The sequence below is a fragment of the Otolemur garnettii genome, unplaced genomic scaffold (assembly GCF_000181295.1).
Source record: "Otolemur garnettii isolate 467f Iridium unplaced genomic scaffold, OtoGar3 scaffold00001, whole genome shotgun sequence".
In the NCBI taxonomy this organism is placed as follows: domain Eukaryota; kingdom Metazoa; phylum Chordata; class Mammalia; order Primates; family Galagidae; genus Otolemur; species Otolemur garnettii.
This window is the reverse complement of record NW_003852396.1, coordinates 48,505,512-48,531,137: the sequence shown is the minus strand read 5'-3', so window position 1 is coordinate 48,531,137 and position 25,626 is coordinate 48,505,512. Positions and strand designations below refer to the sequence as shown.

At 44.4% G+C, this 25,626-nt stretch overlaps 1 protein-coding gene across 1 annotated transcript in view; it reads right to left on the bottom strand.

Moving 5' to 3' along the window:
- NAV2 (neuron navigator 2) overlaps nucleotides 1–25,626 on the bottom strand; it is a 276,592-nt gene that overhangs the window by 212,612 nt on the left and 38,354 nt on the right. Inside the window, exons 5-6 of the mRNA XM_023510001.1 lie at nucleotides 19,958–20,222; nucleotides 7,968–8,128 (exon numbers count right to left, since the gene is read on the bottom strand). Of these exons, the coding sequence (XP_023365769.1) occupies nucleotides 7,968–8,128; nucleotides 19,958–20,222 (426 nt within the window). The remainder of the gene's footprint in view (nucleotides 1–7,967; nucleotides 8,129–19,957; nucleotides 20,223–25,626) is intronic.

Genomic DNA, 25,626 nt, shown 5'->3' with positions numbered 1-25,626 from the left:
TCTCCTGCCTCCACCTCCCAAGTAGCTGGGACCACAGGCGCCTGCCACAACACCTGGCTTTTTTTTTTTTTGGTTGTAGCCATCATTGTTGTTTGGTGGGCCCAGGCTGGATTCGAACCTGCCACCTTAGATGTATATGGCTGGCATCTTAGCCACTTGAGCCACAGGCACTGAGCCCAGGTGTCCTTTTGCTATGATGACTTCTTTTCCTCTGGGTACATCCCCAATAGAAGGATTGCTAGAATGAATGATAGGTCTACTTCTAGTTCTTTAAGGAATCTCCATACTGTTTAAATGCAATGATGCCATCCTGGTTTACACCTCTAAGCTGGTTTTCTAAGCCCTTTGACAATTATGGGTTCTGGCCAGAGGGTCACTTCACAGCTGATTCACAAACAGAGATTATTATCATCCACTGACCTCAGCAGGCACCTAAGTTCTCCTTGATCTGGGATAACAGCTCCAGGCATCAAAGAGGTCTCCTGGTGGCCAAGAGAGGACCTACTCCATCATGGAAATGATCTCAGAGAAGTTACCCTTTACAGGCCCTTCATAAGAACATGAGTTTAATAATATAGTGAACCCAGGGGATACGCTCTTAGAATGACACCCAGATCAGAAGAGCAGGATGAAGATCCTTCCTTCACTGCCTTCTTTTCCTTTCTCTATGCAAAAATCTGGGAATGGAAATGAAAGCAAAGGCTATCACTTCTCGGATGTCCTCCCTGAGGCTTTATGCTTAAGCTCATCTTTTTCCTTAGAACTCTGAGGTCTCTATTATAGAACCTGTGAGCATCAGTCCTGCCCTGAGCTCCTGGGAAGCACACACTGTGTCTCCATCCTCCCTGTCATTATAGCCAGCTCAGTGCCGGACAGATTGCAGGCGCTCCATAAATGGTGATGAAACGAACGGATGAAGCAACAGGAAACAGAGCACCCAAGCCATGTTCTCTTCTGCATGACTCGGACCACTGAATTAATTCCATACGGTCTAAACTGGAGTTTCATGTCAGAGTCCTGGTTAATGGCAGGACATGGGCAACTCTGTCATGGTTACATCTCCCAATCACTAATCCAGATAAATAATTAGCTTCACCAGCCACAAAAGTGACATGTTTATAGAGATTCTAAATCAATGGCCCCAACATTACTCAGACATGACATAGTGCTGAAGCTTGTAAAACTCTGTCTCGGGCCATGTCTGGCTCTTCTCTTCCACCTACGACAGGCAGGAGTGAACAAAGAGAAAGGCCGTGACACAGAGGAGGATGAGGAGAGAAGGAAACCCACCAGGAAGCATGGATGCCAGGCACAGACGAGGCCAGCGCAAACTGAAGAATTCATTCACGCCTCGTGATGGTTTAGATCCTCCAAGAGAAACTGAGGTTGGAGAAGCGAAATGTCTTGAGAGAGCTTGATCTCAAACCCAACTGCCTTCTGTACTATGTCAAAGCCACCAGTTGTCACCGCAAAGTATCGGCAAACAAGGCCAGTGTCTATCAAATCATCTTGGTCTTTTTTTGACTTCTTAAAATAATTTGCCTCATTTCAAAAAAATGAAAGCTTTTTTCTTTTTGCCCAAGAGAATGATAAAAGCAGTATGAAGTGTGTAGAGAAACCAGTTCTCTCACATGTTGTTGGTGAGAACAGAAATAGGTATAACCTTTGGGGAACAAAATTTGGCAACATTAAAACAACTGGAACATGCGCATATTCTTGGATGCAACAATTTTATTCTTGGATGCAACAATTTCACTGAAATGGTTATATACATGTAGGAAGACTCACACAAGAATATTAATCTCACTACTACTCATGATACCAAAAAATTAGAGGCAACCTAAATGAAAAGTGATTAAACATATTAAGGGGAATCCATATAATGGGGTATCATGAAAGTATTATGAAGAGTGACTTACAGTAGAGAGAAAAAAAGGCTGTCTATGATTTGGTGATTTTATTTTTAAGATTTTTTGAAAGTCTTTTTTTTTTTTTTTTTTTGAGACAGAGTCGCACTCTGTCACCCAGGCAAGAGTGCTGTAGCACATCGTAATTCACAGCAACCTCAAATGCCTGGGCTCAAGAGATCCTCTTGCCTTAGCCTCCTCAGTAGCTGGGACTATAGGCATGTGCCACCAAGCCCAGCTAATTTTTCTCTTTATCGTAGAGACGGGATCTCACTTTTGGTCAGGCTGGTGTCAAACGTCTGGCCTCAAGTGATGCTCCCACCTCAGCCTCTCAGAGTGCAGGTATGAGGCACTGCGCCAGGCTTGAAAGTCATATCAGCAGGCGCATATGTGTATAGAGCATCTGAAGAATTACATATTTACTTACAAAGCACTTTAGAATGGTACTTGGAAAATAGTAAACACTAGGAAAATTTTATCTAGCAAAATTTGATAGTATATGCATAAAAGAATATAGAATAATATAAAAAAAAGTCCCAAACAGTGGCTATTTCTAGGATCCAGGATTATGTAGGATTCTTTGTCTTTTAATAAATGTCTGTGTTGTTCCTTTTTACATGATTATTTTTGTAATAAAAATAATGAAGATATGCTTTCTATAAAACTAAGAAATCCATATTATTCAGAAGAAAGCACCTCAAGTATGCACAGAAGTCAGTATCAGAACACTGGATGCCTCAAATTCATATCATGGACCAAATACTTTAAAAATACACCAGATTCTTGGCAGCAGTAACCTGTTCAGAAGATGTGAGAGGATGGGGGAAGAGAAAACAGATAATGTCACAAATGTTTAAAAAGACAGCTATTTCCTCTCCCCTGAAAATCTGGGCCTGGAGCCTGACAGCCATTTATTTAAACAGAGCAAGTGATCAGCCTCCATGCGTCCCAGCCATCTCTGAACGCTGACTGTTCATCCCCAAACCTGCTCACACATCCCAGAGGTCAGACAATCTGGGCCTCTGTGCAGCTTGTAGGAGTCAGAGGATGAAACCAAAGACCTAACCAGGATAGTGATGACGACCCAACGAAACAGCCAACAGGTTTTCCTAAAGGCTCTGCAGGCTCCACCAAACCCCACAGACAAAAACTGAGATAGTCTTTGGGAAAATCAACAGGTTATGTTTCTGTACAGGAACGTTTTCAGTTTTTAATGTATCAACCATGTACTAGGCATCACCTTAGGGAACAATCTAGTGAGTTTTGTGCAAGTCTCTTGTCGTTTTCCTACCTAACAAGCATTACCCATCACTTTCCGTCAGTTTCACATCTCAGTGGATTGTTCCCCGATACCAGAATTACATTCAGTGACGGTGGCAACAGGCAGCCTGATTTTGAGAGAACGTCTTCAGGATTTCCCCACAAAGTATAAAGTGTTCCATGCATTTTTAAAAGTTGCCTATTATATATATTTTTAATCCTTTTAACAGTTTAAAAAAATATTGGGATGAAGTGTTGAAATATTTTTGTCACTTATGGATAGAATAATGAATTATTCAATTTCAGTTACTGATGGGATTAGATCTATTCCCAGCACTGGAATTCGTGGGTCAATGGGCCCCGCAGGAAAATCTACAAACTGCATGCTGTGGATAAACCTGGAGGACCCCACACTCAGTGAAACAAGCCAGCCAGGAAAAGACAAAGGCTGCGTGATTCTACTCATGAAGTTCCTAGAGCAGTCACTCGTAGAAACAGGCAGAAGGAGTTGCTGGAGGCTGCTGGGGTTGGGGGTGGGGGGGATGGAGAGTTATCATTTAACAGCTACAGAGTTTCAGTTTGGCAAAATGAAAAATTTGTAAACGTCAGCTGTACGACAATGTGAATATACTTAACATCAGTGAACTAAAAAATAGTTAAAAAGGTTAATTTCACCTTATATGTACTTTAACCACAGTTTTTTTTTTTTAAGAGACAAGGTCTCGATCTGCTTCCCAGGCTGAAGCACAGTAGTGCAAGCACAGCTCACTATCACCTGAAACTCCTGGGCTCAGGTGATCCTCCTGCCTCGGCCTCCTCCATGTTCTTATGAAGGGCCTGTAAAGGGTAAAGCAGCTAGAACTATAGGCTCATGCCACCAAACTGGGCTAATTTTTAGATTTTTCTGTGGAGATAGGGTCTCACTGTTAGTCTGCATGGCCTCAAATTCCTGGGCTCAAGCAATCCTCTCACCTGAGTTTCCCGAAGTACTGGGATTGTAGGCATGAGCCACTGTGCCCAGCTATACCACAATTTTTTTTTTTTTAAGTCTATGTATTGGGTGGCACCTGTGGCTCAAGGAGTAAGGCACTAGCCCCATATGCCGGAGTTGGTGGGTTCAAACCCAGCCCCAGCCAAAAACTGCAAAAATTAATAAATAAGTAAAGTCTATGTATTCTTTCCTGTAGAAATACGTTTATTCCGATTGATTTAGAAAAAAAAAAAAAAAAGTCTATGTATGAGCTCACCTGAGAGTGCAATGCCAGAACATAACCCAATCAGGGCCTGACTCACACAAGAAAGCTTCAGTGAAGGCTAAAGGAACACAGGTAATGCGGTTATCCCATGGACTTTACTTCATCTGCACACATCCACACCCAGCTACAGTACCAGCCACAAGGAACCTCAATTCACCTGTTTACACATGCGTCCCTCTCCAAGACAGAACCTTTCAAAGCAAAGGACAAGATGTTACACATCCATGTGCCTGTTGTGTTTTCTATGCGGTCAGGTGGCTGAGTTATTTCTGGTACTTCTCTGCTATATACTACACTTTGCATGTGAGCTGACTAGTTCATGAGCTACAGTAAAGAGGTCAGGTTCAAGGGTGAACATAGGACCATGACAGAAGAAAGAAGAAATATAAAATTCTCTGAAGACGAGGTTTCACTTGTCCTTTACACCTCAAGATGGTGAGAAAAGTATTAGTATAAAAAAAGGTCTGCCCAAATCTTCTCTTCTTGCATCTCCAGGATAGGAGGGGATAATAAATGCTTCCTCCCACAGACCCAAAGCCACCATCTGTTATTTTTCTCACTGTGAATCCTCATAGGAGTTTGAGGGCTTCATAGCTCAGAAAATATTGTCACATGTATTACCTCACTTGGTCTTCACAACAGACCTCCTAGGGGATGGGGCAGAGCCAGTCCGAATCCCAGAGCTGAACTTAGATATGAACTCCAGCACTTAATTACCCCTGAGGGGGAGTTACTCAATCTCAATTAGCCTCATTTTTCTACTTTGAAATTGGGTTAATGGTATTTACCTCACAGAATGATTGTGAAGATTGGGTAAGATATAAAAATACCATAGTCTTGGCAAATAATATGTGCTCAATAAATAACTACGGGGCGGCACTTGTGGCTCAGTGAGTAGGGCGCCGGCCCCATACACCAAGGGTGATGGGTTCAAACCCAGCTCTGGCCTAACTGCAACAAAAAAATAGCTGGGTGTTGTGGCAGGCACCTGTAGTCCCAGCTACTCGGGAGGCTGAGGCAAGAGAATCACCTAAGCCCAAGGAGTTGGAGATTGCCTTGAGCTATGACTTCACAGCACTCTACTGAGGGTTAATAAGTGAAACTCTGTCTCAAAAAAATAAATAAATAAAATAAATTAAAAAAAAAAAAACTACGACTTTCCTTCCTTTTGACACTAAAGCCTTTCCCTGGGGCATTGCCTCTATTAAAACATTTAAGAGGTCTTGTTGCTTGTGGGCTGCTCAGGGCACACAGGGAGTCCCTGCCCAGGCAGGGACAGATCGGTGGCTGTCTTAGGACTCACTGGTGGGCAGCAGCATGGTAGCCTGGGGAACATGGTCATCTCCCATCCACTAGGGACTTTTACTTTTGCTTTCTTAATTACCTAGACTTGGGTCTGACGTCTATCCTTTATGACTTTGATGACTTTTTCAACTTTTTATGACTTTATGACAGCTTCTCCCCAAAGATCATGGGACAAAGGCAAACCAGCCCCGAGAAGAGCGGACCCTCCAGGCTTTACCCTGATACTTTCCCCACTCTCTCCTCTTGCGTCAACCTGCAGGTGTCTAACCAGGCCTCGACAGGAAGGCTCTGAGCATTGGTTGGCCACATCCAGGGAAAAGCACAGTTTTAAATGTGGTTCTGGAACCCAAGTGCCCAGGTTCAAATCACATTCCATCTCCACCACGGATGCGACCTTGGCAAACGGGTGAACTTTCTTGTTTTAGTTGTATCCTTTGTAAAATAAGGATAAGATGAGGCATGTAGTCAGTACTGAAAAAAAATGGCTTTTTAAATCGATGTTAAAAAAACCCTAAAATCTTTCTATATATTATGTATACATATAAATAAACGCACTGTGAAAAAATTCTGAAAGAATTATAAAATGGTATATATTGGCTCTCTTTGAAAAGCATAGAAGAGCTTTTATTTGATATATGGGGACTGTCCAGAAAGTACCCTGTCATGTACTATGAAAAACAGACATACATGGCTGGAAACTTTCTAGATAGTCCTTATATATACTGGTACCATTTTATAAGCACGTATTATTTTTGTCATCTAAGTACACTTGGTTTTTTTGAGACAGAGTCTCACTTTTTCACCCTTGGTAGAGTGCCATGACGTCACAGCTCACAGCAACCTCAAACTCTTGGGCTTGAGCAATTCTCTTGCCTTGGCCTCTCAAGTAGCTGGGACTACAGATGCCCGGCTATTTTTTTTTGTCATCGTCATTGTGGTTTAGCAGGCCCAGGCTGGGTTCAAACCCACCAGCCCCAATAAGCACATTTTTTAAAAAACACACTTGTGTATGATGAAGAAAAGGAAAGGGGTGTGGTGGGGGGCAGGGACAAGGGGAAAAAGAGAAGAAAAATGGCTTAAAGCAGAAATCAAGGGTTTGATCACAAGAGCTGACTGGCTGAGACAACCTGGTTATGGCATTAGTGCTACTTGCAGAGTTCCCAGTGCCCCTCACTGGGAAACCTTCTGCCATATACATCTGTCAGGTCTGCACAGATTTCCTTCTATTCTGGGGGGGAAAAAAGATAAAATGATTTGCAAACTCTTCGGGGAGCCCAGTCCCATCGAACCAAGTGATCCTGGGTTGGAGGAATAGATGAGGAACTTCAGGTCTCACTTGCAGTCGGGCTGTCCAGGCTCCTGGGGCACTTTAGGGAGTGAGAGGCAGCTCCTCCCCATCTCAGGGGAACAAAGGGACACTGTCCAGGGTAAGCCCTGGGAAGCATCTGCACCAGGTTGGAAATGCTTCCAAGAGACCTGGACATATTCCCCACAAAGGCTGCACCAAAGGCTCTGGCTCTTATTGAAGGATCTTCTAAATGCCCTCGGTTTCTCTGTTTCTCTGCTGTCTCAAGAGATACAGGCTGAAGCAAACCAAGCTGTGTTTTCCTACCTTCTATGCAGGACCCCACAGGGCTATTCACCTTTTATTCCTAAAAGCTCAGTACTAAGTACAGTTAAAAAAGAAAATCATATCCTTTTATGGCAAAAATTACATCACCACAGCCTCGAGAGTAATGTTGTCTACTCCTTATAGATAGCCAAGATCCCACTGAGCCAACCCACATTTCTAACTTTTTCCAAGGGTGAAAACCCCCTTGTTCCTAGTTCCCCTCACATTATTTCTGATGGGTAAAAAGCTTATCAGCTCATAAAAGGCATGTCCCAAGAAGCTTGTATTTCTGGAAAACTACCTAATATACAGAGCGGGGTCCACGAACATTTATTTTCAAATTCCAAATGCTACACTGCCATTCTACATAGCCAGGTGTCTCATAGCGCCCCCACCCAAACAAACGCAGTTTGTCTTGCCGACAACTATGAATATAACAGTATTATCTCTATTTTATCAATGCCTCTGCTAACAAAATTCCTGCCAGTCAACTGTGTCCTTGTGACACGTTCTCACCATCCTCCTCCTTGCAAACTCTCCTCCAATCCCAACCGAACCCACCCAAAGGAGCTAGATGGGTTTGCTATGAAGAAAGATGCCACAAAGACCCTCGGGAGGGTGACTCACCTTTCTCATGGCAGCTTGACGGTGGGGGTGGGGAGGTGACTGGCTTGGACTTATCATAGTTGTTAAAGCTCTGGCTCCGTCGGTTGTTGGCAGCAGCTGACCCTGCTCGTGTTTTGGCCTCACTCCCCGCAGCAGACACTCTTGCTGTAGGACCTGGGAGTCTAAAATGCAAAAGCAACAGGGTAGCGCATTCAGTCTCAGAAGAAGAACAGTGTTTCAGGAGAAGGAACTGCAACCACTCAAGAGGTCAAAGGAACCGTCCAAACGTAGGGTCTGTGGAGGGTTGCCAGTGGCATGATTTGCTGGAACCCAATATAAACATCTAGGCTGGTAATGACCCAGCAAAGTCCAACAGCAAAATATGCACAGTTTTCCTTTGATTTGCAAAGAGAGAAATTTTTAAAAAAATATGAATATGTTTGCTGATTAAAAATCCAAAGCTCATCTTTTTTCTCCCCCCCGAACATTTTTCCATTCCATGAGGGCAAATCATGTTATCTCCAATTTTACCAAGCGTGGACCATAAAGGTTTGATAAGACCCGACATAGTTGACCTTGTGTGTGCAACTCCTCTGATAGGTATTAAAAATAGCTTTCCATAATCAAGGGCTATAAATATCAAGAAAAGGAAATAATGGTGAGAGAGGGAATTGCTACCACTTAGAACCAACATATCTGCCCTGAAAACTTAAGGCCTGGATGGAAACAATGGTCCAGACATACATTTTCCTTCAACACCTGACAACCTGTCTCCACAGGTATTACTTTGAGACTAAAGCTCAGCTTCTCTGCACAGTAGATGGATAAAATCAAACATTCTTTCTGTCAAACGGACAGGAATTTGTTAGTCTAAAGACAAACACACATTCCTCTTTAAATAAGACACCTCATTTGCGTGGCTTGGGAAATTAAGTCACCAGACTGCTTTGTAATATGGCTAAAATGTATTACGGCCCATTTTCCAATGAGTTAAGGGTAAGACTCCCCAAATCAGAATTTTGGTCCAGGGATTTACTAACCAGGCAGTTTCTAATAATTAAAGTTGAAAGATGAATAAATGATGAAATATTTAGTTATATCTTTTGGCTAAAACTCACTTAGCTGGGCTTAAAAGCCACTGGAATCTCACTCAACTAGCATTAGATCTAGTGATAAGTCTGAATTTTCAACTCATAAAACTTTCAGCCTTCTCTTTCCATGCAAATCTGTAAGCACCAAAGAAGTCTGAAGTCTGGAAGCAGTTTAGATACAAGCAGGCAATCACTTTAAACTTTTTCTTGTTGGCTGAGCAAGAAAGATGGTTGTAGAATAAACAGAGAACATGAGCTGGTGTGAGAGGACTGTAAAATTTATACAGTTTGGGAGAACCTGGCCTAATTCCCTGGCAGATCTGGGAGAGAAGGAAGGGGGTGAGCTCTTCCCCAGTAAGTTGCGGTGAGAACTTTAGGGCATCACCCCCCAATGCACTAGGAGGACTCGCCCCTGTGTTAATTTACCCCATCTAGTTTGGAGGATATTAACCCCACAAAGATAGGCCCAGAATAGGTACAGAACAAGAAGTGTCAAAGCCTGTGTCTGGGGACCAGATGTGGCTAGCACATCTATCTAGCCAAGGAGATCCAGCAATGAGTTCTTGGTACCTCTTGATTCTGCTTCCAGTGCAAACAGTCCCCTGAAAGTCCTCTAAATCAGTGTTATCTGAGTATTCACATCCAGTGGCAGACTTCTGCAGGTGGGTGTCCCTTGGGGCTGGACTCACTAAACCCAGCTGTAGTCTACAGGAATTTTTATGCCCACAGATAGGCCTGGAAAAGGATTACGGACTTGTTCCAAGATGATGTCATACCAATAGCATTAATTGGTACAAGGGAATGCAGGTCACAGCATTCTACTTCAGTGGGGAATTTGCGAAGAGCAAGGAAGCAAAAGCAAGGAGAAGGGAAGAGATCTTTCCTTTCAGAGTTGCTGGAGAGCGCCCTTCCCACTGGCCCTGGGTTGAATCATGACAGATTTTTAGGACAGCACAGGACGTCAAAGAGGTACACAATCAAAGCACAGGATGGGACAAATACAACCTTGAATCAGGTAGGCAGTCTGGTTGTCTGTGAGGCAGCGGGGTGTAGTTGATAGAATACAGGCTTTTCCAAACACAAGACGTTGAACCTGTCTCCTGGCTGCTCTGAGATTCATGTTTTCTTACCTGTAATAATCTTATAATAACAACAAACTACCCAATGAGAGAGCTGTACATTCGAAATGGGACTTAATACATGGCCAATGCATGTTAGTTTCTTTTCTCATTCTCTCTGCGGAACCCAGATTCATAAAGGAATTAGACATTGTTATAAAGGAAACAGGCTAAGGCACAAGAAAAATCAGATAAGGTAGAAAATACATGGGTCTAAGTTAAAGCATCAGAAGAAAGCTGAACAAAAGTTAAGGAACAAGAGTCTGAGATAAACATTTTCAAAGAGGCAAGGCAGGACTTGGCAAGCAAGGCTTATCATCTCCCTAAGGAAAATTCTGGAAGAGAAACTACTGCATCTAAATATCTGTGACTGAGACCTTATGCTTGGGATACCTCTGAGTTATCTGGGGGACCTACTCTCTGGAGTGACTGTATTCCTGGGTTTGGATTGACAAAGACAATTCTTAGTTTCCCGTGGGCAGTCACAGTCATATTCTCTCTGTTGAGTAAGGGATCTAGGTATTCCTTTGATGAGAGGGGCATGTCGTTCCAATGGTTACAGGGTGGTGCTAGCCCTCTGGACACAGAGGAGTCATCCTGAAGGCCTCCAGGGCAGGTGACATGGAGAAGGGAGAATGGTTGGCACACAGCCACCAGAAACCACCATGAGGCTCAAGCCAGCCCACGTCCACCCTCCACCACTACTGCCTCTACACCCTACTCAAGATAGCTCCCTGTCCCTTAAACTTGACCATCTCAAAACCTGGGTGGAGTCCAAGTCATTTCTTCCGCGTTTCAGAGAGAATCTACAATGATACTCAGGTTCTGTCGTGAAGGGCTTGAACGGACGCTGCTTCAAAGTAAGCCCCCTCCACGTATCTGAAATTTTCAGCCAAATCCATCTCACATGGAAGGCTACACTGAACTTGTGGTGGGTGGGAAGTAAGAAAAAAGGCTGAGTCTGGACTCACCTATAAGGGAACTAAAACATCCCATGGGGTGGTGAATCAATCCTTAAACTGAATGAATTCAGATAAGGAGTTCAAATTCAGGATTTCAAAGCCAAAGGTGACCACAAGAACTTAAGACACTTGAGTAACTCTGGGGAGGTCACTGGACTTTCCACAGGCTGAAGAATGGGCAGAGCAAAGACTCTCAATCTTATCTGGAGCTCAAGAGGCTGGTCGACCCAGCTGACATCTAGTTGGTGAGTGAATTGATTAAGCATGTGAAGTTCAAAAGTAATTCAGAAGTAATTCAGAGAAGTAAGTGATGATCCGGAAGGTAGGCAGGACGATCAAAGAAGATTCCAAATAAAGAAGACCCCAGAGCAGATTCAGTATGTTGAAGGTGAGTAGAGGGCAGAGCATGGAACACAGAGAGGAGGACTGTAAAATGTACAAAGGAAAGAGCTGGTGTGTGCTGGGAGGGAGTGAGGCTGGAGAAACAGCGCCAGGGTAGGGAAGACCTTGTATGCCACACTATGAAGCTTGGAGTTTCTCCTGCCCTCCAGAGATGAGGCATTAATTAAGGAGGCTAAGAGCAATGCCATTGTTGAAAAGCAGACTATCTGCTAGCTTACCAGTGAGTGACACAGACCCCAGGCCTCTGGCTAACATTTTGAAGTTCATTACTGTTAACATCCATGTGCATCATGGGCACTTCTGTCAGCCTCCAGCCTGGAAGCATCTGCTGTCTGCAGCATTAGAATCCCTGCATGCCAAGGAGCTGGGTCTTGCTCATGTGGAACAGCTGCAGGTATCACGGCAGACGCTGCCTGCTGGGCCAGCCTCACCGGAGCAACACAGCGTGGGGGCTGCGTTAGGTCAGCCCTCATCACTCACAGCACCAAAAGGTCCCAACAGCTCCTTTCCAAGAGGAACTCGACCTCTCACGATCATTCCATGTCCACGCACAGTTACGAAATGACAGAAAATACACACACAGGTTCTCTAAAACATACACGTTGATTTTTCTAAACCATTAAGCTTAAGGGAAATGGTGTGACAGAGTCAGGACCATCCTGCCGCTATTAGAGCCCTGGCCAATTTTTCCAACACATGCACAGCCCACTGGGCAGCGGAGTAAAACCATCCTTCCTGGCACGTAACCTACCAGTGCATCCTTCCTCCTCTGCTCCACGTGCTGTACGTGCTGATGGCAAGAGAGCAGTTCCTCCCCTCAAAACCACTTCAAAGGCTGGGAGCAGAGCGTGGCCCCTCCCAGGAAGGACAGCAGCTTGTGTGCACATGCTGAGGGGGGGGGATGCTCATAATCAGAGATGCTTTCTGCCAGACAAGATGATTAAATGCTAAATTTCTCGTTTCCTTGGCATCTGCTTTTCAGCAGCTGGGCAGAGAGGACCTAACGACTAGCCTTGCAGATTCCTTTCCCTAAGAAGATCCTGCGGAGATCCACTGGTCGCCTTACCTGTCCCCGTTCAACCTAAAACACCAGCATTACCACATCTACTGTTCCTGAACTACTGATTAGATGCCAGGTACTAAGGAATTGAAATGATTTAATTTAATCCTCTTGACACTGTGAGGCAGAAAGGACTACCCCCATTTGACCGAGAAAAATACACAGGCTAAGTGTTTAAATACTGAGCCCCGTAACACTGTCAGCAAGAAGGGAAGATGGGCTATCACTTGTGTTTGACTACACATCTTAGTCACTGTGTTTCTCTGCCTCCTGATGGAGGAATAAACCAAAATACTTGGGGCTCACCAGGGATGCCGGGGCAATAATACTGCTCAAAGGCAGAAATCCACTGGGGGCCTTCCTTCATCCCTGCACCAATGTCTTCCATAAGCCCTTCTCTGACATCCAGATTCTAGGGTGAGGCTTCCCACTCTGTTCCAGTGGGAAGATGCCTGGGGGCCATCGAGGTGTTGTGCTCTGGCAAGTGCTTAATCAGTGTTTGCACTCCAATGAGACACTGGTTTCCAGAACTACTCGGCCAGAAGGGGTGGGACTGAGCCATTTGGCAACCAAACTTTATGCTATAATTCGTGATGCTTGATCAGCTAAAATTCTTATCAGAATCATGCTCAAGGCTCAGGGTGAAGAAGAAGTGGGGTACAGGGAAGGTAAGCAGGAGTATTAGGCAAATAATGAAACTAAGAACATCCCTTTAGCAGAAATGAGAAGGACCCAAAGGAAACTCTAGGTGAGGGATATGACCCTAAAGGAAAGCCAGACCCTGGCTTAGGGTGAAACTGGAAGCCTGGTGCCCAGCACAGCCTCGGGGAGGGGCAGGCACGACCTCATCTTCCAGTTTTTCCTCTCTTCCCACCACCTCCTTCCTCATCTGGGACTGATAACAAATCGCTCAAGGGATGGGCATGTGCTTCCAATTAGATATCCTCCCAGCTCGCTCCTGTTTTCTTTATCTTCATGGCCTGAGCACATCGTGGGAACAGACATTCCATTTCAGGTCCCCTCCAAGCCCGTCCCTCCCCTTTCCTTTCATATGGATGTGCATTTGCATGACACTCACATTAACAGGGAAAGGGCCAGTTTGTCACCGCTCTGACTTGGTTGGGCCTCCTGTGATTTGTCAGAGAGGGCAGTCACTCGGCAAGGCTCTGAGAAGCAGTGACAAACGCAGGTTCCTCCCTGTACTCCTGAAGCAAGTCTGGGTAACATGCTGACTTGTTCTGCAGACAAGCTCACTGCCTTGTGATTTCTCCCCCACCGGCCAGGCAGAGCCTAATTTGGGTTACCTCACTTGTAAGCTCTTTACCAAAGTAAACTGTGCTTAGAGAAGTCACGTTCAGCCTAACAGGGTCGGCAAACAGTGGTTCAGTATGCATTTGTTACGGCAAACAGTGGTTCAGTATGCATTTGTTACATAAACGAAGAGAAGTATGAAATATGGGTTTCCCTTTGCCTTGCAATAAGAATTCAATAAAAAATAAATACCAGCTGCACCAAGAAAGGAGATTCAGCAGCAATTTCTGTTTGGTTGCTACAAAGGCATGTGAGGGAAAAGGCTGGGAGTAATGGTTGAAACATAAGAATTTTAAAAGCAGCCTCAACAACCACAGAATCCGAGGAGGAGGAGGAGGAAGACAGTGTTGTTCTGTGGGTAAAATGAGTGTTCTAGGGTTATCCCACCTGGGCTCAAATCCTGGTTCTTCCACTTTTTGTGTATTCTCGGGCAAATTATCTAACTTCCTAAATTTTAATTTCCTGAATTGGAAAGTGGGCATAATGACATGCCCTACCTCATGAAGGCTGATGTGGGCCTTATGAAAGATGACATATTCAATAAATGTTAGCTACCGGTACATTCAAAATAACAGCAGATACAACAATGTAACCGGCTTTTCCCACTCCCTGCAAGGGGTCCTCTAGGAGGCAGCAGATAGGCCAAAGACTGAATTAAGAGAACTAGTTAATAAGCAAACCCCCTTTTTTTTTTTTTTTTAATTTTTAGGGAACTAAAAATTAGGCAGTCTCTCCATGGTGCAAAAGTGAGACCTCGCTGCCTCTGACCAGTTTGGATTCATGTTTCAGGTCATAACTCAAGAGAAAACCAATCCCACGTTAGTAATTTTAACAGCACCAACAAAGAGCACAGCACACACAGTGAGAAGCAGGCGAGGCAGGATCACCGCAGGCAAAGCAGGGAGCAGCACGCTCGTCAGAAAACCACGCCACAAACCACCTCAAAACCCACATCTGCCCTAAATCAGAATGGGTTCTGACGACAGAACAGTTAAAGCTGAAAATCAATAAAATGACAAGCACCATGCACCAAGCATCAGCCTCACTTCCACGCTGCCACTCACACACACCCCGCACACTTTCCACCATGCCACGGCAGGCTGCGATCAACACTCCCCACCACTGGACGACGGCAGCCAGACATGTTTGGCTTTCCGGAACAGCAAACATGAAATGGGGGGGACAACCAAAAGGAAACTCAGCCAAGCCGGAGGGCACAGTGGAACAGAGGGTTGGGTTTAAACCATGCTTTGCAGGACACAGGGCAGGTCTAACCTAGAGATCTTTTTCTGACCCAGAGTGAAGCGGATGATTTTGCTTTGAGATGAGTCCTTGGGTGATGTACTGCATGATAGGAAAGAAAAAAGTGGAGGAGACATGTGAGGAGAGAGAAGATGCGTTAGACACACAAATAAATACCGGGAGTCTATGACAGTGGGAATGTCCCGAGGGTTTGCCCCCTGCCCACTTTTCCCCACCATACGCAGCTTTCTTCCCAGTTCTAACTCCACTCATTTGATACACATCCAGTGAAGAAATTGCTTTTAAGGTCATCTAAGGACTTCGGGGGGGCTTTTGTTTCTCCTTAAACACCAAATATCTTTCCTTGTTCCAATCAGTGTACGGCTTTCTTCTTACAGGAAGACCCTAAAGCAACAGGTCCCTAAAAAATAAACTTAATACTCTTCTAAAGTATTGAGAAGTTTTTGTTTCACAAGCTTGTTCTTCCTGGGGTGCTTTTCAGATGAATTTGCTGAATAACCCACATAAGTGACCCAAATCAAGGGTAGAGAGGTTTGAGAATGTTGCTGGTCTTGGGAATGTTTTGCTCTTAATGCTTTAGAGATGACTGCTTTTAAAAAGTCTTTTGAACTTGCAAAATTCTGGATTTTTAGGACCACAAAATTTATACCTCTGAAGAATTTTGGTTGGGTTTAATAATAGAACTTGGGGTGTCTTATGACAGACAGAAATACGTATCTTTCCTATAGCCAAATATCCTGCACCGTGTTCATGAAAGGATTGGCGGTGAGAAATAAAATGCTGGTTTCACTAGTCTTAGGAAGTACAGAGACAGAAGAGGATGACGAAAAAATACAGCAATTTTTTTTGATTATTCCTAAACAAGTGAATACTCAGCATTATATGGTAGATACAGATGGAGAAGGAAGCAAGTCTTGGAGACGATACTCCTCTCCTGGGCTCTACACTGGGGAGGAATTTCATAAGGTGACACGTGATCAAGCCACCACGTAAATTGAGTGAAGAACTAAAGTGAACAACGTGAGTCACCATGAGGCTGTCGTGGAGAATCTGCTCTAATTCCTTCGTGCCAGTGTATCAGATTTCCCTCGCCAGCTTCCTCAACTCCTTTACTAGCAAAACTTCATGGAGAATGGCCAAGTTTTAGTGCTTGTGATCCCAAGAGATATGGAACCTAGATGGCTTCAAAATAGTTTTCAGGCATGTTTGTATCCGTCGGAATTCTAATGGACTACCAAAACAAACCTGCCGTTTGGGGCTTGCATCAACACTAATGATCTAGAGCCCAAACCATTTCGCTAGGGGCTCAAAGATAGAGTCTGGGGCTAGAAATACAATGGCACTGAGCCAGTGATGTAATTTCATCGTTCTTAAATTTACAGCCAGAGTGTCAGCATGGGATATCATCTCCCTAAGATTATCCTTTGGAAGTAAAATTAGAAAGTATCAGAATATAATGGATAAAACCATCCATCTGCAAAAGTAACCCAACCTGGACAAAATGAAGGGAGGAGTTAGGACGTACAGCAACTCCAAAGCCCAGTTCATGTCACAAGGTAGATCAGGGGCCTTGGGAGCAGGAACCACTCTATAGGTGGAATACATGAACGTGAAAGCCTGGCTTCAGTGAAACTGGCTCTCATTTAGGGAAAGCATTTATTAATAGGAGGATGTTGTGGCCTCCTGGGAGATGGACGCTCTGACTGGAACATCTGGTTCTTTTAAGAAAACAAACGCCTACCACGGAAATGGGTGCCTCAGGCTAGCACAGGTCAGTACCATAAGCCAGTGTTCCTCAACGCCCGTTGCTTGGTGCCCCATGTAGTAAGATGCCCTATAACATAAGGCCAAATCTGTAGAATGTTCTTTTTACCTTTCCTTCTGAAGATTCACAGTCCATACCTCTTGCTCGTCTCTCAGGCTTCCTCATCTCAATAAATTAGTCTACCACTTACCTGACTGCTCAAGCTAGAAATCTAGGCTTTGTCTGGACCTCTCTCTCCCTCATTCCAGAGAGTCAGTCTGTTCTCACGCTCCGAGCTCACTCCTAAAATATCCTGAATCTCCATATCTGCTCCCACCACCTTGATGTAAGCCACAATCACCAACGAAACTGCAAAAGCCACTTAACTGGGGTCCTTCCTTCCATTCTTGCTCCTTGTATTTTTTTTTTTTTTTTGCAGTTTTTGGCCAGGGTTGGGTTTGAACCCACCACCTCCGGCATATGGGGCTAGCGCCCCACTCCTTTGAGCCACCCACTCCTTGTATTCCTATAAGAACAACCTTATTCTCTAAAAAGAAGCAAAGGTGAATTTTTTAAATGGTAAATCAAATCAAGTCTTTCTACTGCTTAAGACTCTCCTGTGCCTTCCTGTCACCCATAAAATGAAGTCTAAACTCTACCCAGTTTAGCCAACACTATGACTGGCCTCAGTGCCACAGCAATGCTACGGGGCTGCCTGTCACACTGTTGTCTATGGAAATGGCTGCTTTACCCCCTACCCAGCTACAGCCACACCAGCTTTCTTTGTGCTCCTCCAACATGCCAAGCTTATTCCTACCACAGGGCCTCTGTACCAGCCGCCTCCTCTGCTGGAAGTACGCCACAACTGAGTTTTGGATGGCTAGTTCTTTGTGATTCATCTCCCTCTAACTTCAGTGTCACGTCCTCAGAGAGACCTTCCCATCAACTGAACCTGAACTAGTAGTCCCTCCGAATCTTGTCATCTTATCATAATGCCACTATCTGGTATTTTTATTCTCCATGTATTTGCCTGCCTCCTCCGGGAGCAGGCAGAGGGCAGGCACCTTGGCTGTCTCACTCATCCTTGACTCCCAAGTATCTACAATAGTACAGACACACAGAAGTGCTGAGCGGTGGGAACCTGCAGCCTTGGGGCCACAGGTGGCCTAATGGATCCTTGAGGGCCGACTCTTGACTAGATACAAACTTCACAGAACAAATCCTTTAATAAAGCGATTTGCCCTGTGAAGTGAGGATTCAGTCAAGGGGCTTTGGGGATCTAAAGCCCAGTAGGCTCAAGGATCTGAACAGACCTGCAACACCAGTTGTAACAAACCCAAATTCTCTACCAGTTCTTCTCCCACAGAGTCCTTCTTCTTCAATATAACCAGAGTTAACATTCTAGGGAACAAACACTCTAGAATATACAGTTTGATAAATGATGCCCTGATAGTTCAAATTATCCACATCCATCATGCAAGTTTGGACCAGGAAATGGCTCATGGTCAGGTAGTTTTCTAGGGAAAGGGCAAGTGACTGGTAGCGTGGCCGTCTCTGCTCCTTCTTGTTAGCGACTCTCCTATCCCACAAAGTTCCATAATGTGAGTTGGCTATAATTTGATAATTAATTTGGGAGCCTGATTTGCATTACTCCCACCACTGCTAGTTTTAGCACCATCACAATCAGGAACTAGCACTTCTCATGGGGAAAAAAAGCTGCAACTGGCTACAGAGCAGTGCTGTTTGAACAACTCTGTGCTTTGCCCAACCACGATGGGTGATAAAAAGCATATCTAGATGTGTGAGAAGACTGATGATTATTAATGCTGGTGCTTTGAGGCACCAAAAAGGCTGTTAACTCTTTAGCACACAGTAGATGAAACTGAGCAATCAATTTGATCAGTGACATTTAGGTTTTATAGGTAAAGGTCTGTATGTAAGTTAAAAGAAAATAGTTATATGAGCTATTCTGCAGAAAAAATAGCATAATTCGAAAACTTTCTAGTTGCTAAATTCTCCTGGGGTGCCACTGAAACAAACATTTTATAGGGTGATCTTTGGCAGAGTTACTTAGAAATGCAATGACTTCCACTGTAAAATAGCAGATAGTAACCACTGTGGCATTCTGCTTCTACATTGCTGTGGTGAGTCCAGCATGAAAGCATCAGTCCCTACAGGAATTGCAACAAAATCCAGCCCCTAATATTGCAGAGCAGGACATCACTCCCTCAAGGTAGGACACTCCGAGTGTTCAATACAGCAGTCACATATAATAATGACTGTTCCTTTTGTTCCCCTCTGGGAGGCCAAGGTAGGTGGATTGCCTGAGTTCATGAGTTGATTCAGCTAAGTCAGAGCAAGACCCCATCTCTAAAAATAGCCAGGCATTGTGGTGGGCGCCTGTAGTCCCAGCTACATCGGAGGCTGGGACCAGAGAGTCACTTGAGCCCAAGAGTTTGGGCTATGATGCAATGGCACTATACAGAGGGTGACAAAGTGAAACTCTGTCTCCAATAATAATTATTATTACTCTAACTGCCCCCTGTGGAGGTGCTGCCACCCTCAGGGAAGGTTAGCTTCCTCCTTCCCTTGGGAACAGCCACTCGCCACCCATATAACTTTAGTACTCTCTATATTTCCCTTCTGGTAAAACAGAGGCATCGCTTGAATAAAACGTTTGCTTTCACTAAGTAAAATTTCTCTTATGTGTAACATTGAAAAACTCGACTTATAGGCAAACACACAAAGGGGGTCTGAGTCTATTTTAGGGGCTGTTCATTGGCCATGAGTATGTGTAACAGGCCAGACAAACAGGCAGTAGTGGCTAATTAGCTTCGGCTGCTGGAGATCCTGGCCCATAAAAAAGTACACATCTCCACCAGGCAAGAAGTTAGTCCCCACTGTGTCCATTTCAAGGTCACGCGAATCCCGCCCTAACCACCAGGAGCTCTCAGCACAGAAGAAGTGCGAATGAAAAACACACAGAGTATAGGCTAGAAAGTGGCCATGGGAAGGAGGGTGCGTGGGAAACAAGGCGATCAGCTGGAGAGGAGCCCCCACCTGGACTGCATTTCTGCTTGTGCTTTTGCCTGCGGATGTGGTTGTGGCGCTGGCTGGTGAGGCGGGCACGGGGCTTGGGGTGGGGCTGGCACCTGTGGCTGAGGAGTGCCAGCCTGGCACTGGGAGGGGGCCCCGGCCACCTGGGACACAGCAGGTGGCAGAGGAGAGGAGAGGTGTTGCTTCTGGGGCTGCTGCTGCTGTTGCTTGTATCGGGAGAGGCTGAAGAAGAGGCCTAGGATGGCCTTGAGGTTTCCATTCCTGATCTCTGCAAGACAACAAAGAGACTCTGGTCAGATGGGAGCCCTCACTTAGTCCCATCCCATGGGCTGCTTCAGCCCGCATGCGACTTTAATTTCTTTAGGCTATGACAGACTTCCTGAACACTTCATTGGCATCACAGTCGATTACAATCAGACCTAAACCACAAAGAAATTAGCTTATTCTCCCCATTGGGATTAGAGTGGATACACAAAGCAAGTTGCATGTCTGGCAAGTGCCAAGCGGAAACTCTCTGTGAGCACACCACTGAAAAATCAAGCGTCTGAGCAAGACTGTGCTTGTTCCACCAGCAAGGGAACCGACTGGGACAGGCACTTCCTGACACTGGTCTTCTGCCAAATCCATGTGAACTTCTAGCCACACTGAATGTGCTAAGTGGCTGCAGTCCCCCTGCACAACCCATGCTCTGCTTACCCAGCCATCCTCTGCTCAAATACTGGGCTCTGTGTCTCTCTCGTCTGTTGAATAAGTAACTCTAATTTGGGATGGGTGTAGGGATAGTCTAAAAGGACTTGTTTTCCTGAGGCATTCATATAAAATATCTCCTATATTAAAAGAAACTAGAAAAAATAAAAATTTTAGAATTCCAGACAGTATTTTTCAGATGTTAAAATCCATTTGCCTCAAGGCATGTATAGAGAGTTGCAAAGAAGAATAAAATATTTATTCACAGGCAGAGGCTACATAGATAGCAGGTGCCTCTTCATGGATAACCCTTCCTTTTATGTAGTTCTTTTTACACCAGATGCTGGTGGCCAGAATCTCAGCAGATCCTGAGGGTGAAGAATGACGGCCACCCCGTAGGAGGGACAGGGGGGAAACATACTCCGCAGGTGAACACCCTCAGCCCCCTCTCTTTGCTGCCACCCCAACTTGGATTTCTTTTTCTGAACTGGCAAGAGGGGCAAAAGGAATGTGAAGACCAAGGAAGCGTCAGAGGCCTTGTCAGAGGGGTGGGTTAGCCCCAGCTGAAAAGAGTCCGCTAAAGAGGAAACAAGAGTCTCCTCCAAGGCCCAGTTGAGGGGCAGAAGGAGTGAATGGAGTCCTTTCAGAAGCAAGACCCACTCTGCACAGAGGGAGGAAGAGCAGCCTGCCAGTGTCTCTGCTGCATTGTGAGCTGCTGGTTAGGTCAGGTGGAATCACTTCTCATTGGAGCATCCCTTTCTACAGGCTCTGCAGAAAGTGACAATACAAACTTCTAGCATCCAGCCTTCGCTTCACTTCCGATTTAGGGAGCTAGCAGATTCCAAGCATGGGACAAAGCTGATAAGACAAACTGTTTAGAAAACTTAAGCCATGAGTTCCAATCTGTATTCCACTGACTATTTGTGCAACCTCAGGCAATAATGTACTCTCTTAGGCCACAGTAAAGTGGCAATGCTGATACCACTTGGCCCAGCAAACAAGGTTGTTTTGCAGATCAAAAATGAGAGTATACTTATATATGCCACTGGTGTTGGTTATTACATGAATATAACCCCAGATTCCCATACAGCTCCAGTCTCATGCCTTAAAAATGACAATTTTTACCATGCTGATCTTTTAATACATTGTGCAAACCATGCTATTTTTGAGAGGGGAAGCAGGAGGAGCTCTTAATTATATCAGGACTGCAGGTGTAAGCCAGGAAACTGATGTGGACAAATTAGAATCCAAAGTCACTGCTTATAGATTCGGTGCCTGTAGCTCAGGGATTAGGGCTCCAGCCATGTACACCGAAGCTGGCGGGTTAGAGCCTGGCCACAGCCTGCTGAACAACAATGACAACTGCAATAAAAAAAAAAAAAAAAATAGCTGGCATTGTGGTGGGTGCCTGTAGTCCCAGCTACTTGGGAGGCTGAGGTAAGAGAATTGCCTGGGCCCGGAAGTTTGAGGTTGCTGTGAGCTGTGATGGCACTGCACTCTACCCAGGGTGACACATTGAGCCTCTGTCTCAAAAAAAAAAAAAAAAAAAAAAAAGAGTCACTGCTTACAAACCACTCTGTGCAATGCAGGCAGCAGATAAAGCTCAAAAGAGATGCACAAGCCCCTCCCTCCCCCCAGTTTCTTGGGTAGTTCAGCTTTAACCTTCAGCTCCGCTTCCTTTTCCATCCTAAGGAAACCAAAGAAGAGGCACGCACCTGTGGCATTGTCTACTTCTGTTTATAAGTGTTTTTGCCAGTACCTGAGACTCACAGAGTGTGAACTTTGAATGCAATAATGTAGTTGGTTATTCATTTTACTCACAGGAACACAAAGCCTCACAAGGTGGAGTGACCTAACTTTAGTCACCCAGCTATGCAGTGACATCAGCTAAGCACAGAACCAAAATGATCCAATCAAATGCAGACAGGCAGGTTAGCAACTATTAAAAAAAACTTGAGAACTTCCCCTCAACATTGAATTCACTGGAGGGAGAAAGTAGTGTTAATTGTGGGGCTAGATGAAATCCACATAAGACTTATTTTTAGGGCTGTTTACAGTTATTATCAAGTTGTTATATAGTATGCAATAACAAGAGCTATTACTGATAGTGGTGTATTAGGCAAAGCTCTTTAGAGGCACGCTCTCATTTAATCCCTACAACCTGAGAAGTGACTATTATTATCCCTCTTTTACTTAAGCGGAAACAGAAGCTCAAAAAGGTTTTATGACCTCTCTAAGGTAATAAACTCTGGAGCTGGGATTTGAATCTAGTTTTTTCCGGCTCCAGGTCTGCTTTCCTAACACTGTGTAACTTGGCTTACTTGTATACTCATTATGTGTGGTGAATTTAAAAGCATATCAGATAATGTTTTATTTATTAAGCTAGCTGGTGGGCATGTAAGTATTCTTTATCCTTCTGGTGTGTCAAACATTCCATAACACTTTTTTTTTACACCATGCAAGAAAAACAAAGAGGAGAGAAACTACCAATTCAGCATATCCAGGGACTTAGGGGTTGCCCACTGCAAAAAGTAGGTACAGGTCCACATCAGCTCCTTCCATAACCTACCCACCCAACCCCAGGGTAGACAGACGGAGTCAATCTTGTCACAGTCTTTACCTCTTGTGATCATTCAATCATTTACTATTCATGACAGTAAATCGTTGGTTCGCTCATTCCCTAAAACATTCTTTAATTTTCAAAAAGCATAATGCTCCTTTGATAAATACACTTTCTCTTAGGAGGCTGCATTTTCATTATAAAGATCACTCATTTTTGGAGCCAGAAAAGCCTGGGGTTAAATCTCTATAGCCCAATCGTTTATCACTTAAGAGTTTTTACAAGAGTCAAGCTCTCTGAGCCTCAGTTTTCCTCTTCTTTAAAATGGGTGCGTTTCTTGCTGCCTTTTTGCTGCAAGATTGTCATGAGAAGTGAAGATTAAATGAGTAAATTTAGAACACTGCCTGGCTCTGTACTTCCCTTTTTGGCTCAGAAAATATTGACTGTGCTCCCTACAGCCTCCACAGAACAGGCTTCTTCACCCAAAGGAAGCCTAAGCAGCGGTCTGTTCTCTCTGCTTAGCCCCTCTGTGCCACAAGTCACTGATGTCCAGAAAGAAATCAACAGTGAATAATCCAGCATTAGAGAACACTCAATGGTGAGCTGCTTTCTAGTTTTTAAGATAGCATTATTAAGGTATAATTTCCATCTGTAAAATTAAGGTTACAATTCCACGATTTTTTTAGTAAATTTAATACATTCTAGATTTAGAATCTCTATTACCCTAAAAGATTCCTCATGCTCCTTCGTAATCAATTTCCAAACCCACGCCCAGGCAATCATTAATCTGCTTTCTGTTTCTACAGATCTGCCTTTTCTGGTTATTTTATATGAAAGGAATCACGCAATATGTACAGACAGTCTCCGATTTGCAATGGTTTGACTTATGATTTTACGAACTTACTGGGCATGAAAGCAATATCCATTCAGTAGAAACCAGACTTTGAATACAACCATTCTGTTTTTCACTTTGAATGCTGCATTCAAATATTCAATACTTTGTTATAAAGCAGCATTTGGGTAAGATGATTTTGCCCAACTGTAGGCTAACCTAAGTATTCTGAACATGTTTAAGGTAGCCTAGACTGAGCTATGATGTTCATTAGGTTAGGTATATAAAATGAATTTATTGTCAACTTACAATGATTTATCAGGGCATAATCCCCAGCCCCGTGATAAGTCAAGGTACATCTGGCTTCTTTTCCTTAATGTTCTTAAGGTTCATCCATATTAGAGACTGTATCAGTTTTTTTATATTGCTGAATAGTATCTCATTATATGGACATACCATATTTTGTTTATCTCCTTCCAAAATGATGGCCATTTGGACCATTTAATTTTCTTTTCAGATCACAAAAACTCAAAGAACAGTAGATGCTCTGAAAGCCACATAATTTATGCCATGGGTGGTCTACAACAGACAGTAACCAAAATAACTAGAAGTGTGTTCTTTCCATATTTCCAAATGGTATTTGTCTGTGTTCCATGATGCTTGGGAAGCCAGATCCTCAGGGAGCCTAAAACCAAAATCCAAAAACCCACAAAAATGTTTCCTTCATGATACCTCCCAAGGCTTTGAAAAAGGAGTATCATTTTGATTCTGATAAACTTATGTTACTCTCTTGACTTCCAGAGAAGGAAAGTGTAGACCTAGAAAGAATAGACTTCCCAAGAAGACACAGCCAGCTGATGACAAACCAGCCCTGGAAGCCTGGTCCCCTCTCTCTTCCTGCAGCCCCCTCCATGTAACCTGAACAAACTGCATGGGCCTTATTCCAACTTCCAAAGAAGTAGAACTTCCTTGAACCTAATTTCTTTGGTTCCTGACTGATCTCTTTGTTCCCACTGGCTGGTACTAATCTGCATAGATGCTGTGGATAACATCAGGCATGAAGGGTAAGATAAATAGGAGAGATATTTCTTTCAACATTCTTAAAGAGAAACCTCAAGACTGGCTTCCAAAGGCACTGAACTGATTCAGCACAAGGAAACCTGCTTTGTGTGTAGGGAGAGCCACCGCAGACCACAGAGTCGCAGAGCGCCTGCTCAACTCCCTTAAGCTGTGGTTGTACACCTCCCCAGCTGACTGGTGGCACTGTCCCTGCAGATGGGCCAGCTATACACCAACATTCACCACCTAACCTGCAACCCTACTCTTCAGCTGTGTGCTAGCTGCTCTCCATGCCTGCCAACCTCTCTGCCCACAGAGGGTGTGGGGTGACAGAGTGGAAACAGAGCCTCTGGGGCCCGTTCTGCAGAGGGTCCTTGTCAGTGTCACGCTCAGGTGATGTGGGCAGGAGGAAAGGGGTGTTCCACCTGCTGTCTTTGCTCTACAGGTCCAGAAAGCCCTCCTCCTGCTTTCTGGCTCGGGGGAAAGCAGGAGCAAACTCAGTACCTAGGTCTCTGGCTATCGAGGCAGCAAACC